At 46.6% G+C, this 16319-nt stretch overlaps 1 protein-coding gene across 6 annotated transcripts in view; it reads left to right on the forward strand.

The window, feature by feature from the left end:
* Window positions 1-16319, forward strand: part of SLC39A14 (solute carrier family 39 member 14) — a 47307-nt gene that overhangs the window by 6783 nt on the left and 24205 nt on the right. For 2 of the 6 annotated variants that reach the window (XR_004350455.1, XM_032635639.1), the window contains exon 1: window positions 10144-10171. The exons of 3 other annotated variants lie outside the window; for them this stretch is intronic. Coding sequence is in view for 1 of the 3 variants with exons in the window: in XM_032635639.1 (XP_032491530.1) it covers window positions 10159-10171 (13 nt within the window). In the remaining 2 variants the exon portion in view is untranslated. Of the gene's footprint in view, window positions 1-10143; window positions 10172-10831; window positions 10997-16319 lie in introns of those variants that run through there. One more of the 6 variants, XM_032635642.1, reaches the window with a different exon arrangement.

The following is a 16319-nucleotide window of genomic DNA, read 5'->3' on the forward strand; positions in this document are numbered from 1 at the left end:
TTCCTGGGGCAGGGGTGGTCACCCTAGGTCAGGGTGGCTGAGAGAGGAAAGAGCAAGTGACGTGGCTAGAAATTTAGGTTGGATCCAGTTATTTTGAAGGGCTCTGGGGTCTAAGGTACCAATATTCTCTAAGTGTTAGCTGTTTCTCTGTCAAAGACTTGCTGCTCGTTTCAGCAATGGTGTCTTGGGGTCTAGCCTGCTCTTATCCAGAGCAACTGCAGTGGCCCCAAATCTACATCCTTTGCACCAGTCCACTTACTCCATCCAACCTTCTGCCCCTGATATCGAGAGTAATGCATACTTACTGACAGCTATAAAGAAGTATGGGAGAAGTTTAATCCTGTGGCCCTGAGGCAGCCTCTGTTAATCTCAATCATTTCCTTTCATTTTAAACCTTTTTTTAAAAACTAATTTTAGACGTAAAAGTTGCAAAGAATATAGCAGAGTTCCTTTATATCCCTCACTCCATAGTATAATTATCAAGAACAGGAAATCAACATTGGTACAGAGCTTTAAACTACAGGCCTTACTTAAATTTTACCAATATTTTTGCTGATATCTTGCTTCTGTCCCAGGATCCAGTCTGCCATCCCATGTTGCATTTAGTTGTTATTTCTCTTTAGTCACCTTCAATCTGTAACCATTCCTCTATCTTTCTTCCTTAGAATAAGGTCATGCATTTTTAGCAAGAATTATCACAAAAATGATGTTGCATCCTTTTAAGAGCATCGTATCAAGGCATTCATGATGTTGATGTCTCATTACTAGTGATGTTTTCCTGGATCACTTGGTTAAATCGGGGTCTGCTGGACCCACACTGGAAAAGTTACTCTCATGTTGAATCCTTCTCTGGTTCAAATCCCTTTCGCCAGGAGGAGCCTATCACCTGATTAGTTCTGACCCATACAGGTTCATTTCTCTATCTTAAGGTCAACTAATTTGGTCAGCTGATACCAGCAAAATCCCTTTTGGAAGATAATGTAACCTAATAACAGGAATGATATCTCATTTTCAGGTCCTGCCCATACACAAAGACAAGGGTCATTGGGGGCCATCTTGGAATTTTGCCAACCATAGCAAGAGAGTCCCAGATAAAAGTTATCGAGCCTTAATTCCATCATCAAAGTATTAGTTTCCTAAGGCCACCCTAACAAATGACCACACTCTGTGGCTTAAAACAACAGAAATTTATTAGATCTGGAGGCCAGAAGGTCGAAATCAAGGGGTCAACAAGGCCACATTCACTCTGAAGTCTCTAGGGGGAATCCTTCCTTGCCTCTTCCAGCTTCTGGTGGCTCCAGGTGTTCCTTGGCTTGTGGCAGCATCACTCCCATCTCTGCCTCTGTCTTCACATGGTCTTCTCCTCTGTGTGTCTCTGTGTCCAAATCTCCCTCTCCTTTATCTTATAAACATAGTCATCATTGGATTTAGGGACTACCCTAAATCCAAGATGACTTCATCTCTGAGATCCTTAAATCATTATATCTGCAAAGACCATAATTTTCAATAAGGTTCCATTCTGAGGTTTTGGGTAGACCTGGTTTTGTGGGGGTATTGTTCAACCCACTACGCTCAGGATGGGGGAACTGTACTTTGTAAACTGTGGTTCACAGAGCTGCAAAAGAGAAGGGAGATTTGTTTTTCGACCAGAGTCAGAGAGCAGGCCTGGCTGTTCAGGAGGCAAGGGCCCAGCCTCAGGCCCCCCTCGTGTTGACAGAGATCTGAGAGCCAGGTGAGTATAAATGATTGAGGACTCTGGCTTCAGAGTCCCTACATGCTAGACACTTTGCAATGCCAACAGTTCATCTCTGTGCAACGAGTTCTCACTGAGTGTTAATCTCCCTGTAGGAAGGGCAGGGCAGAGATTGTAGTACCCATTTGGCAGAGAGGGGGAACTGACTTCAAAGAGTTTCTGTAAATCACAGAGTGTTGGAGCTAGTCTGTGTCTAGTCCAGCAGTCCTGACTAGACTGAACTGTCAGACCAGTGCCCCAGACAAGAGCCAGGTTGATCTGTCAGAACTGCGCATACAGATACCTGGATCTCACCCAGGAAGCTCTGATTCAGGAGAACCGAGGTGAGGCCCTGCTCACTGGGGCAGCCAGGTTGGGGCACCAGGCACACATGAAGTCCAGCCCATGGCAGATTAGGACTGGAATCCATCTCCAGACTTTAAGTGAAGATCTTTAAAAAGGGGAGAGAAAAGGCTTCCACTTGGTCATCATTAAGCCTTTCCTGGGTTTCCCTGGCGGCACAGTGGTTAAGAATCCGCCTGCCAATGGAGGGGACACGGGTTCGAGCTCTGGTCCGGGAAGATCCCACATGCCACAGAGCAACTAAGCCCATGCGCCACAGCTACTGAGCCTGCACTCTAGAGCCCGTGCTCCGCAACAAGAGAAGCCACCACATTGAGAAGCCCGCGCACTGCAATGAAGAGTGGCCCCCGCTCTCTGCAACTAGAGAAAGCCCGTGTGCAGCAATGAAGACCCAGTGCAGCCAAAAATAAATTTAAAAAAAAAAGCCTTCCCCATTTCCTAATTGAACTCTAAAATGAACTTTCTTCTTTTTTTTTTTTGGCTGCCCTGCCCAACTTGCAGGATCTCAGTTCCCCCCAACCAGGTATTGAACCCTAGCCACAGCAGTGAAAGCACGCCAAATCCTAACCACTAGAGCACCAGGAAACTCCCTTAACCTTCTTCTTAAAGTAATGCAAGTTCATTGTAGAAACTGCAGACTAATAAAAAGATAACAGAAGTTACCATTAAATTCACCACCAATGAAATAACAGTTCGTTATATATTTTTAATTTTTTCTATGAATGCATACATTTTAAGGAAAACTGGTCTGCTGTACATAGTTTTGTAGACTTTTTTTTTTTCACTTAACATTGTGAACATCTTTCTATATCATTCCCCCAAATACTAACTTTTTTTTTTAATAGCTTTTTACTGGAGTATAACTGCTTCACAATACCGTGTTAGTTTCTGTTCCACAACAAAGCACATCAGCCATATGCATACACATGTCCCCATATCCCCTCCCTCTTGAGCCTCCCTCCCATCCTCCCTATCCCACCCCTCTTGGTCATCTCAAAGCACCAAGCGGATCTCCCTGTGCTATGCTGCTGCTCCCCACCAGCCAAGTGTTTTACATTCGGTAGTGTACATATGTTGATGCTACCCTCACTTCGTCCTCCCACCCCATGTCCTCAAGTCCATTTTCTGTGTCTACCTCTTTATTCCTGCCCTGCAACTAGGTTCATTAGTGCCTTTTTTTTTTTTTTTTTTTTTTTTTTTTTTTTTTTTTAGATTCCATCTATATGCATTAGCGTACGGTATTTGTTTTCTCTTTCTGAGTGACTTCACTCTGTATGACAGACTCTGGGTCCACCCACCTCATGACAAATAACTCAATTTCGTTTCCTTTTATGGCTGAGTAATATTCCATTGTATATACGTGCCACATCTTCTTTATCCATTCATCCGATGATGGACACTTAGGTTGTTTCCATCTCCGGGCTATTGTAAATAGTGCTGCAATGAACATTGTGGTGCATGTATCTTTTTGAATTATGGTTTTCTCAGGGTATATGCCCAGTAGTGGGATTGCTGGGTCATATGGTAGTTCTATTTTTAGTTTTTTAAGGAACCTCCATACTGTTTTCCATAGTGGTTGCATCAATCTACATTCTCACCAACAGTTTAGGAGGGTTCCCTTTTCACCACACCTTTCCAGCATTTATTGCTTCTAGCTTTTTGGATAATGGCCATTCTGACCGGCGTGAGGTGATACTTCATTGTAATTTTGATTTTGTATTTCTCTAATAATTAGTGATGTTGAGCATCTTTTCATGTGCCCCTTGGCCATCTGTATGTCTTCCTTGGTGAAATGTCTAATTAGGTCTTCGGCCCATTTTTTAACTGGATTGTTTGGTTTTTTTTGATATTGAGCTCCTTGAGCTGTTTGTATATTTTGGAGATTAATCCTTTGTTGTTTCACCAAATACTAACATTTATTGAGCAATTACTGTGTATCAGGCACTGTATTTATACTCAGTATCTCATTTAATTTTCTCGGTTGCTCTGAGAGAGAGACCGTTAGTAGCTTTGTTTTCTTGTAGGAGGAAAATAAGTCTTGAAGTAGTGACTTGACTCAAAGCCTAGTAAATACAGATTCAGGATCCGCACTGAGCTCTGTCGCATTCAGACCCTAAGCTCTTAATCTCTGACTTGAACTACATGTATTTTGTTGTATGGATTACCTTACTTTAGCAATCCCCTTCTATTGTATGTTTAGATTGCTTGCAGTTTTTCACTATTATGGGCCCTGAAGGAATGCAAGCTCCAGGAGGATAGGGCTTTTTGTCTTTTTGGTCATTGCTCTATTCCCTGTGCCCACAAAAGTTTGTACTTGATAGATATTTGTTGCTGAATATGTACTTCTATCAAATTCCTTAAAGCTGAATACCCGCATTCAGGATAATTTCCATGGGATGAATTTCCACAGCATTGGGACTTTATAAGATTACTTTATTTATTTATTTTTTTAACATCTTTATTGGAGTATAATTGCTTTACAGTGGTATGTTAGTTTCTGCTGTATAACAAAGTGAGTCAGCTATGCATATACATACATGCCCATGTCTCCTCCCTCTTGCATCTCCTTCCCACCCTCCCTATCCCACCCCTCTAGGTGGGCACAAAGCACCGAGCTGATCTCCCTGTGCCATGCGGCTGCTTCCCACTAGGTATCTGTTTTACATTTAGTAGTGTATATATGTCCATGCCACTCTCTCAATTCGTCCCAGCTTACCCTTCCCCCTCCCCATGTCCTCAAGTCCATTCTCTATGTCTGCATCTTTATTCCTGTCCTGCCCCTAGGTTCTTCAGAACCTTTTTTTTTTTAGATTCCATATATATGTGTTAGCATACGGTATTTGTTTTTCTCTTTCTGACTGACTTCACTCTGTATGACAGTCTCTAGGTCCATCCACCTCACTACAAATAACTCAATTTCGTTTCTTTTTATGGCTGAGTAATATTCCATTGTATATATGTGCCACATCTTCTTTATCCATTCATCTGTCGATGGACACTTAGGTTGCTTCCATATCCTGGCTATTGTAAATAGTGCTGGAATGAACATTGTGGTACATGACTCTTTTTGAATTATGGTTTTCTCAGGGTATATGCCCAGTAGTGGGATTGCTGGATCATATGGTAATTCTATTTTTAGTTTTTAAGAAACCTCCATACTGTTCTCCATAGTGTATCAATTTACATTCCCACCAACAGTGTAAGAGGGTTCCCTTTTCTCCACACCCTCTCCAGCATTTATTGTTTGTATATTTTTTGATGTTGGCCATTCTGACTGGTGTGAGGTGATACTTCATTGTAGTTCTGTTTGTTTGTTTGTTTTGCGATACACGGGCCTCTCACTATTGTGGCCTCTCCTGTTGCGGAGCATAGGCTCCGGACACACAGGCTCAGCGGCCATGGCTTGCAGGCCCAGCCGTTCTGCGGCATGAGGGATCTTCCTGGACCAGGGCACGAACCCGTGTCCCCTGCATCGGCAGGCGGACTCTCAGCCACTGCGCCACCAGGGAAGCCCATTCATTGTAGTTTTGATTTGCATTTCTCTAATGATGAGTGATGTTGAGCATCCTTTCATGTGTTTGTTGGCAATCTGTATATCTTCTTTGGAGAAATGTCTATTGAGATCTTCTGCCCATTTTTGGATTGGGTTGTTTGTTGTTTTGATATTGAGCCGCATGAGCTGCTTGTATATTTTGGAGATTAATCCTTTGTCAGTTGCTTCATTTGCAAATATTTTCTCCCATTCTGAGGGTTGTCTTTTCATATAAGATGACTTTAAAAGGTTTTTTCTGAAAGAATGAATGTGTAAGAATAGCCAAGAATAATTTTTAAAAGAAAATAGTGAAGTTGAACTTGCTTTACCAGAAAAAATAAAAAATTAAATGTGACATTGACACAGGATATATAAATAGAACAGACCAGAAACGTCCAAAAACAGACCTCAGTACATGTAGGAATTTAGCAAACAACAGTGGTGTTATTTATTACTAGTTGTGGTATGATTTTGAGCAAGTCTTCTTAGCCTCAGTATCCGCATCTGTAAAATGGGATTGATACCATATTTCCTCAATTTTAAAATGCTTTTTTGTTTTATTTTCATGTTTCTGAAATAGGGCGGTGTCTCAGTGATGTGTACATTTAATGCAGTATCTTCTTCTGCTCTGAAAAGCTGTCATTGATACTTATAATTAGGGAAGTATTGTGGAATCTAAAATAAGGTTGTTGAGAAGAGTAAATGAGATAATGAAAACAAGTTGCTTAGCACAGTACCTGGCAAACACCAATAAATCCTAGCAATTCTTATTATTATAAAATTAGGGAAGAAAGGATTGTGGATGAGTTACAGGAGTGTTCAGATGCAAATACCAGAGTCCAGTCAAGGCTGCTTTGGGCAAATAGCATGTAAAGCATCTGGCGATTAACCGTGGGAGGCTGGGTTCCTGCTCAGTGGTGCCTGCAGGAACCCAGGCTGTCTTCAGTGGATCTTTCTGCTCTGCCATCCTTAGCACATAGGACTTCCTTCTCGCGGTAGTCGAGCCTGTACCTCTGAGCCGGAGGGAGGAAGAGAAAGAGATGGCACCACAGCCCTGCACTTAGATTTCACCAACAGAACAGCCACCTGTGGCCTTTCTTAGCACAAAGGATGTAGTTGACTTCACCTCTGGTTCTTACCTTTTATAGACTCCACAGTTGAAGTTTACAAGGACAATAGACTGTTGATTAAAAAACATTGGGATAATTGGCTTTTTTTTAAAGTTAGATTCTCTGTGTCACGCTATGTCAGATTAAATTGTAGATGACTTAGAGATTTAAATTTTTTTAATGCAAGAAAAAATAGGTATATATTTCTGTAATTTCAGGGTGAGAAAGGGTTTTCCAGGCATGATATTAAAAGCAGAAACCTTGTAGGAAAAGTGGGATATATTTGACTTTGCTTAAAAATTTTGTAAGACCAGTTAATAAAATTAAAGGGCAGATGACTAATTAGGAAGAGTATTTGTAACATGTGACAAAAGGTTAATATTTTTACCATATGATGCACTCTTAAGTACACCAAAAAAGAAAAAAAGATAAATGGGGGTGAGCAAAAATGGGCAAAGGAGAGTGACAGGCAATTAGCCACACTGGTAGTCAAAGGAATGCAAATTAAAAGAATGATGAAAATGGTTTTTAACCTATTTGGCAAAGAGGGAATCCTATTTCATGTGGGATCTTCCCGGACCGGGGCACGAACCCGTGTCCCCTGCATCGGCAGGCGGACTCTCAACCACTGCGCCACCAGGGAAGCCCTGGAATCCTATTTTAATACTCATCGTTGGTGAGAATCTTACGAAGCTGGCATCCTTATCCACAGATAGTAGGAGTAGTAAATTTCTCAGAAGGGTAGTTTAACAAATTGTGTAGTAAGTTATTTTTTTTTAATTTTTATTATTTACATTTATTTTTATTTAAAAAAATTTTGAATTTTATTTTATTTATTTTTTTATACAGCAGGTTCTCACTAGTTATCCATTTTATACATATTGGTGTATATATGTCAATCCCAATGTAGTAAGTTCTTAATAAATATTTGTTGACTGCAGCCCTGGGGGCAGGGACTGGCCCTGGGCCAACTTGCTCCTGGATCTCACTGATTACTTTCCTTCTAGGCAGGTCCCCTTCTCCCCTTGCCGTCTTTCCCTTTGCCCTGCTGTCAGGTTGGGCTGGGTGGGTGCTGGGAGGCAGCCAGCTCACCTGAAGGCCTTGCATTCTACCCCCTGGCTCCCAGGATTTCTGCGTTGTTCTCCCAAAGGCGGGGGAGGGCAGACCCGAACCCAGACCCAAACCCAAACCCACTGTTTGTCTCACTTTTACTGGAAGCCTGAAAGTTCGGTTTGTATGGGAGAAAGTGAGGTGGGGCACGCGTGTCCTGCTAATCAGGAGAGCCCTGCAAGTCCCAGGGAGCAGGCTGTACTGCAGGCTACCCTCCTCCTTTCCTGGAAGCGAGAGGGCTCCCGGCCAGCCCCCAGGACTCGCTTTTCTCGGAGCACAGAGTACGTGAGGCATGGGGCGAGGTGGAGCCGTGCTGGCCTGCAGGGAAGCTGGCCCGGCTTTCTCTACCAGGGACGAGCCAGCCGCAGAAGGCCCTGGACTCCCTCCCTGCCTCTCCTCCTCTCCCTCTGCTTCCTGAAGGCCGGCCAGTGACATTGATTGGCATATGTATATTTCAGTGCTGACCATTTCCCCTCTGAGAGGCTGGGCAAGTTCTCCGGATACCAGGTGTCTGGGGAGTTAACCGGGATAGCAAGCCACAACTGTTCTCATCACCTTTCCCAGAAAAGCGCAAAAAGTACAAAGTCGCCTGCACCCCCAGACTCAGGCCACCAGCCAAAGTGCCCTCTGGGGCAGCCTGACTAGCCCTAGGAACAGATGCTGTCCCCGTTCCTGTTCCTCCCGCCTTGGCCGCCCCCTGCCATCCACCAGATGCCGTGGAGGTGCTTCCCACGGCAGAGGCCTTGACCATGGGTAAACCGTGGCGTGCACCGCTCTGCTGGCCAGATTCTGCCTGTGACCTTGGCTACTCACACCAGTCCCTCTTTCTGACAGCGGCCACGAGCCCCTCCCCCACCCCCACTCCCGCACTTCAGGATATGTGCAGTTGGCACATTGACAGAGATTGTGAGCAACGGGACCGGGACTCAGAGTTTCCATGACCAGCTGAGAAATTCTAGAAACAGCCTGTACTTGCGGGGTTTCCTTTCCTTTTCTCTCCCTGCCACAGGGAAAAGTTAACGTGGAATTTTCGGCAGGGCGATCAGATGGTTGCCTGTCCTCGGCACATTTGCTTCCAGGATGGGGAAGGAAGGCTGCCTGTCTGTGCCTCTCCCACCACCTTACTTTTGGGTCTCCCACCCCACCTTATGTTCTACTTTATTTTATTTTATTTTTTACCTTATGTTTTATATTCCAACTCCAGACAGACTTCTCTGGCTCTCTGGGGGTCTTCAGCTCTCTTGAAGCTGCAGGAGAGGGTGTCCCTCCCCCTATAACTGCTAATAGTTCGACTGGGGGTTGAGATCAAAGAGCAGTAAGGTTCTAAACTTGGGGGCCCTGGACAAGGGGGTCGTGGGAAATTAATACATCATTCAGCAGATATCCTTCGGGGGCTCTCCTGGTGCCAGGCACTCACTCCTCCAGGCTCAGGGAAGAAGATAGGCGTGAGTCTCCACCATTGTGGAGTTTACAGTCAGTAGGAGGAGATAGATAATAAATATGTAAAAAAAAAAACAAAACAAAAGAAAGAAGACTCTATAAAATAGTGATATATGGTAAGAAGAAAATAAAACAGGGTGTTGGGATTCTGAATGACTTGTGAGTAGGTTTTTCTTTTTGGAAACCAGGTGGCCCTCCGCTTTGAGAAGGTGACCTGTGAGCTGAGACTTGATATGAAGAGCTAGGGGAAGGGCATTCTCAGCAGAGGGAACAGCAAGTGCAAAGGCCCTGAGGTCAGAATGCGCTTGGTGTGCTAAAGGAACAGAAAGAAGGCCAGGGTGGCTGGATCCTGGTGAGGTCAGTGGGGTTAGCAAGGGCCAGACCTCACAGTGACTTATAGGCCAGGAAAAGTGGTTTAGATTTGATTCATCTGTTGTTTTGCTTGTTTGGCTGCGGCACACGAGATCTTAGTTCCCCAACCAGGGCTCGAACCCGTGCCCCCTGTAGTGGAAGCTCAGAGTCTTAACCGTGGACCGCCAGGGAAGTCCCAGATTTGATTCCACTTGTACTGAGAAGCCATCGTGGGTTCAAAGCAAAGGAAGTGCTGTGATCAGATTTGTACTTTAAAAGGATGACTCTTTCATTGAGCTGTACACTTAAGACTTGGGCACTTCACGTGTATATATGTTACACTTAAAAAGAGAGAGAAGGGACTCAGGCAGTTTGGGGGTGAGTGCTCAGTGGAAGCGGGAAGCCTGGTTAAGAGATTTTACTTTATTTTAGTATTTTTATTTCAACATTTCCTTCACTCAGATTTCCTGTCTTCAGATTCAGACAGTCCTTCCAGTCTTCTGGAGGAGAGGTCTTGAGGCATGAATTGGTCTTGTGAGTAGCACCCGAAAGGCAGTTATTGAAAACTTGTAATATACACTCAGTGCTAATGTTGCTGTAGTTCATTCACTTTGTTTTATACTATTCCGGTGTGAAAGTGGTTAGTTTGTTTATCCACTCTCCTGCTGACGGGCTCTTGGGTTGCTTCCAAAGTTTTTGTTATTGTGAATAGTGCTGCCCCAAGAATTCTTGTATCTGTCTTTTTTCTTTTTTTTTTTCCCTCTCTGTTTGGGGCGGAAAGTCACCCAAACTAGAGGATGTCTGAGTTGCAAGCTAAAATCAAATACCCTTTCCGGGTGGCATTCTGATTGCCCCTTGGGGTTGGTGTTGGCAGGAGAGGGTAAGCCTTTAAGTCTGGTTAGAATGTTGATCCCTTTTTAATAGGCAAGCAGTTTTTTGGGGGGGAGGGGGAGGGCAAGTGGAAATACATCGTGTTGTTAAGGGAAGTCACTTATGGCACCATGTTGTCTAGAGACTGCTGCCTTGAGGGGTATTTTAACCTGAGAAAGGGGAGCTTGTCCATGTGGGTCTTGTGCTGTCCCTGATCTGTATCTGAGGATGATAGCCAGAAACGTGGTTGCCTTTGCTCGGGAATCCATCTGAGTGTGCTCTTGACAGCCCCTCTCTAGAGCTCTGGCCGGGCAGAGATGGAGAAGCAGAAGGGCAGAGTATCGGGGTCCTTATGCTGTCCTTAGCACCTTTGGCAAGAGGGAGCTTTGAGAAGACACTGTGCATTCCTGCCCTAGAGCCCTTGGCCCTAAATACTGCATCTCCAGTGCAGTGTATCCCAGCCATTCTGCACTCTCTGGAGAAGTGAAGGTATGTCTGTTTACATATGCATTTGTATTTACATATTCGAGCTGCAAGTATTTATTGAGATCCTAGCAACTTCCTAGGATTGTCATGAAACAACCAAGAAAGTTAACTGAAAGTGTTAGGAGTCTCACTGTGAGACAGTACACCATTGAGACAGAGTGGTAGGATTGAGAGGAGGATGGGGTAGGACTTGTGCTGGGGAGGATTTGGGGTGGACCAGAGATGGTGCTTTTTCCTGCAGTTCATTCTTTTTTTAAAAAAAAAAAAACCCAGCACATCCAGGCCCTTCACACTTGTGGAGAGAGTTCTTGGAACACATTCAGACTACATTCAACTTTCTGACTGATGTCTCTACCATATGTTAATCAGCCTTTCCAGTCCTGGTCCTGTGGGCCATGTGGAGACAGGAGGGTGCAGGGGTGAAAGGGAGGAGGGGCAGACGTCTCAGGTGGAGCCCAGGGTCCCGGCAAGAGAGTAGTGACAGCTGAGGGTGAAAGATGATGGGAGCCTAGTTGGAGGGACCCTTGCCTGCCAGGCAGAGGGACTAAACTTTTCTGTTGGGTAGGGGAAGTGATGGAAGGTAGGTATTTTAGCATGATCCTCGGAGGGGACAGGGTGGAATGGAGCTGGCGTGAGTGACTAGTGCGGGTGGTGCGCTGCAGTGCTTTCTCCTCCTGAATCCCAAGAAGAGGGGCGCTCCTGTCACGTGGTGAGGCCCATGCTGAGGAAGCAGAGGTTGAGGGAAGGCCTTTCACCTCAGTAATCCCATGATGACTGCCAGTGACCTTGGGCCAGGGAATGAACCATGTGGGAGGTTTGGGAAATGGGAAGGAAAATGGAGGAATTATGATTCAGGCATGTAATTACTCAATCTCCCTCTGTTTCTTGCCACCTTCCTGTCTCTGGTTTGGAAATATGGGCCGTTTTCCTCTTCTTCCCAATAACCCTCTTCCCCCTGAGAGTAGGGCTCGTTTATGACTCATGCTGGTAAACATAAGGCCCAAGACGCAGCCTGTGCCTTCCTACCCGGGCCCTGGCTACGTGCTCACGAGCGGTAACTCGGGGAAGGGGCCGCCACTACGCAGCAGCGCTCCTTGCCCTCTCTGGTGAAGAAATCTGGTAATCTAACCACCTTCCTCTGAGAATAGTGGTCCTCAGACCTCCGTGTGCATCGTGATCACCTGGAGAGCTTCCTAAAACACAGATTGCTGGACCCCATCTGGAGTCTCTGAGTCAGCAGATTCGGGTGGGGCTGAGAATTTGTGTTTCCAGCGGGTTCCCAGGTGATGGTGACGCTGCTGGTGGGGACCACACTCTGAGAACTACTTTCCTGGAGAAGTTATCACTCCCAATTCAGCATCTCAGCTGAAGAGATGGCACGGTCAGAGTCTCTGAGGACGAGTCGGGGGTGGGGGGAGCTTGCACTGGCTTAAGGATGGGAGGGTTTAAAGGGGGAGATAGTGGTGCAGCAGGACATGGAGGGAGGGGGATGGGTGGGCTGGCGTCAGGGCAGGGAGAGTCTTTGCTGCAGGCAGAGCAGTGGTGCTGTCCTCCGGCCTGGCTTCTAGTAGAGGGAGGTTCCCTGTACCAGGAAAACCAAGTGTGCCTCTGCCTGCTGTAGCCCAGGGTCTTGTAAGGGGTCACTGTCTGGAAAGAGCCCACCTGCCTTCTCAGAGGACTCTTCTTAGCCATTTGGGGACTTCTTGTGAGAGGCCCTCGGTGGCACAGTCTGCCCACACAGTGTTGCTTGCCCGGGAGTTGGAGTTGGCATTTATGAATGACCCTCCTGCTACAGCAAGAGAGTTGAGGTCTCAGCCTGATTGAGGAAATGATGACGGGGTGGAGGGCGGTCTTTTCCAACTCGCTCTGATACTTGTGGTTAGCAGGACAGTGATGTGGCTTGTTTCTCTCCTGGTAACCGCTAAAGAAGAGCCTCTGCAGGTCTTTAATGGAAAACTGTGGGGCCAGCAGCCCAAAGGGGCAGGGAAGCACCCCAGGCTGGATCGAACCTGGGAAAAAGAAGCCTTGCTCTTTAGACCAGACTGGGTGCTGTGTTCTTCCACCTGGAAACCAGGGAACCTCCTACCTGGGCTCCTGGCTTCTGTTCTTGCCCACCTCCAGTCTGTTCTCCACACTGCAGCCAGACCAGTATACTAAAAACACAGATCTGGTGGTACCTCTGCTGAAAATGATCCCCACTGCCCTCCAGATGGGGTCTAGCCACCTTCGCGTGGCCTATAGGCCTGTGCCTGCCCTGGCCACTGCCACATCCTCTTGTGTACACCTGGACTCGTAAGTTCTTAGATGCGGCATCTTGGCTGAGGCATTCCAAACGAAGCTGCATCTTTCTGGAACATTCTGCCCCATCCCCACCCTGTCACCTTCACCTGGCCCACTTCTACACACCCTGGAGGTCTCAGCTAAAATAACGTCTCTTTCTGGAGGCCTCCCCTGACCCCTGACACTAGACTTGACCGCCCTGCTGTGTTCTCTAAGCTTCCTGTGCTCCTCGTTGTGACCTATGGCGGATGGTTTGTTTGGCTTGTTCCCCAGGCATCCACGCTGAGGCAACCCTGTGGTTTACTCTTGTTGTCCTGGTGTGTTTAGTAATAGCGCCTCCTTTCACTGGCAAGTGTGTTACTTTGGATAATAGATTATGGTCCAAGCTACTAAAAGTAGAGAATCAAAAAACGACACTTTCCAGACGTCCTTTCACTGGAATTCCCAATGTGACATGCATTCTGCCAATTAGCTACACTCCATCTAGTCTTAAATATGTGGATATCCTCTTCCTCAGGATGGACCCTGGGACATCCATTTGCTGGTGTGGATCATGGCAGTTGCGGCATAATCCTGGAGCAGGCAGCTTCCTTGTGCCATAGCTTCCTGATGGTGGCGGCGGGCAGCAGCTCCTTGGCCGACTGGCTCTGCACTGTGATTTTGGGAGTAGCTCCTGGATGCTCAGACTAGAGTCTTTTTTCAGCTCTTCCCGTGATTCTCTGGACCATTTAATATGTTACACAAAACCTCTTTCGCTTAAATTGCCTAACTGAACCCGGATCAATACACAACCCTTGTCATCATTGTTCTTGTAAGTTGCTTGTTGAATTGTTTGTTTTCCCTGCTCTGTGAGGGCAGGTCCTAGGCATTCCCCAGCATTATTCCCGGTATGAAACCGGTGGGCAATGAATATGTGTTGAATGAATGAACTCTTGGACGGAGTTTTTTAAAGTCCGGCAGGTGTAGCTAGCCTTTTGTTCAATTAATATAAACAAAATCGAAGGAATGGGGATTGTTTAGTCTAGGGTAATAAGTGGTCTGGACATCTGACTTTGGGGAATGTCTGAAGGCCCCGGGGGCGGGGTGGGGAGCTGTGGTAGTGGGTGGGTTAGAATGTCTGTGGAAGGAGGCACTGAGCTACCTGTTCCTCATCAAGCTGTAGGGGCGATGCCAGCAGACATCAGTTAGATGGGAGGTTGGATTTGGCATCTTCCAGCAGAAATTCTCTGCTTCTCCCCACTCGTGTGCCCAGCACTGGTCCAGACACTATGCTATGGGGAAGTATAAGGGGAGGACCCCCTTGCCTTCAAGGAACAAAAATCTGTTTGGAAGGCTCCCTGGGAGACCAGGTCATTAGGAGTCCAAAGTAGCTGGAGATGAGTGCTCAAAGGGTGGTCCCAGAAGGCTTCCTGGAAGAGGAGGTAATCCAAGAATAGGCAGGTTCAGGTCTAGGTGAGGGGATTGGCCTGAGAGCTTGGAGAACAAGGAACAGAAGGAACAGACCTGAGTACCTGCTGTGCTATGACCTTTAAGCTCTCTCTCTCTCGTTTATCAGAATGCCCCTGAGAGCCTGGACATTGCATAGCCTAATTGTGCTGGGGGCACACGGTAGGTTAGTGGCAGGCCCCAAGTTTGAACCCAAGCCTGCCCAACTCACCATGCTGTCTGATTTAGCTACTAGATCATACATTTTACTTATTTATTTGACCCTGAATAACAAGTTGGGAAGTTTTGCTTCAAATGGGTGACGTAAGTGGTGGATGTGAGTACCTTGTTTCCTAAGCCACGTGCCAGGCCCCGTGGTCTGACAAACAGGAGTGGACTTAGAGGGACAATAGGTCAGAATTTTGCAATGGAGTGTCTGGGAAATGTTGATGGATGAATGAGAATAGAGGTGACTCTTGCCCTGGCCTCTGGTAGGGGGAGTCCTGCAGGCTCCTGCTTACCGAGCTTCCTGACTCAGTTGGTTTTGGAAGGTTTCCTTGCTCTGGCAAGCCCAGGCTCTGCTGGGACGGTAGAGCCTGGCAGATGCACAACTCCCCCCTGCTGGTCCAGCCCTCAGGGCTCAGCATGTGGCTAAATCAGCCATCCCAGCCGCCTGTGCTGGCTGCCCAGGGCCCTGACGCCGCTGGCCTCTGCCCTTCCCAGCCTCCCTCCCAGGGGCAGTGACTCGCACAATGGGGGCTCAGTAAATATTGGTCCATGAACGGCAGGCTAGTGGTTCTAATTTTGTTCTCTGCTTGTGGGTCACCACTCTTTTTTTTTTTCTTTAAACTTTTCCCATCCTGCCTCTCCCAGAGATGTGAGGTTCCATGGGGACAGTATAGTAAGTGGGTCACCAGTTCCAGGTACCCCCACTGCTCTCCTCCCTACCAGCTCTCCTACGCTGTCAGTGGAAATCTCCCACCCTGGGTGGCCTTTGGCTGAGCCAAAGCCTGAGGCTAAGGTTCTGGGAGTGCAAGCTGGAAGAGGAGAGAGCACATCCTTGTAGGGTATGTGGGAGAGCAGTTAGGAGGGAGGGCCTAGCGAAGCAGGAGAAGAAATGGCCTGTTGAGCCCTGGGCCTGTTGGGCAAGGCCGAGGACTTGCTTTCAGGCCGTGATATTTGCACTGTACTTGGGAGGGAGTTTCATCTTGTCCGAGAGGAGAGTGGCCTCTTGGGCAATGTTCATTTGGTGGGCAGGGAGGACCACAGGCTCGGTATTTTTTCTCAAAGCTTTTTGGACTCCAGAGAGCCTGTAGGGAGGGGATGTACTTGAGTACATGCTGCGAGACTGTTGGTTTTCTCACGGTGTCTGTGGGGACTTACACAGAGAACTGGACCTTTGTTAGTTTGACCATGCGTGCTGGGAGTACACTAATTATTTATTGAACACTTGGCAGTCTGTGTAGTCACATTATTAATTTTACAGCTTCTAGGTTTTGTCCCATACTTAGAAAGTTCTCCCTAACTCCCTGATTATAAAAAAAAAATCACCCATGTTTTCTTATATTGTTGTACCTACACAACCCACTGGGACACATCAATGATGCATTTAAAAAGGTTA

The sequence above is a fragment of the Phocoena sinus genome, chromosome 6, assembly GCF_008692025.1.
Source record: "Phocoena sinus isolate mPhoSin1 chromosome 6, mPhoSin1.pri, whole genome shotgun sequence".
Lineage (NCBI taxonomy): Eukaryota > Metazoa > Chordata > Mammalia > Artiodactyla > Phocoenidae > Phocoena > Phocoena sinus.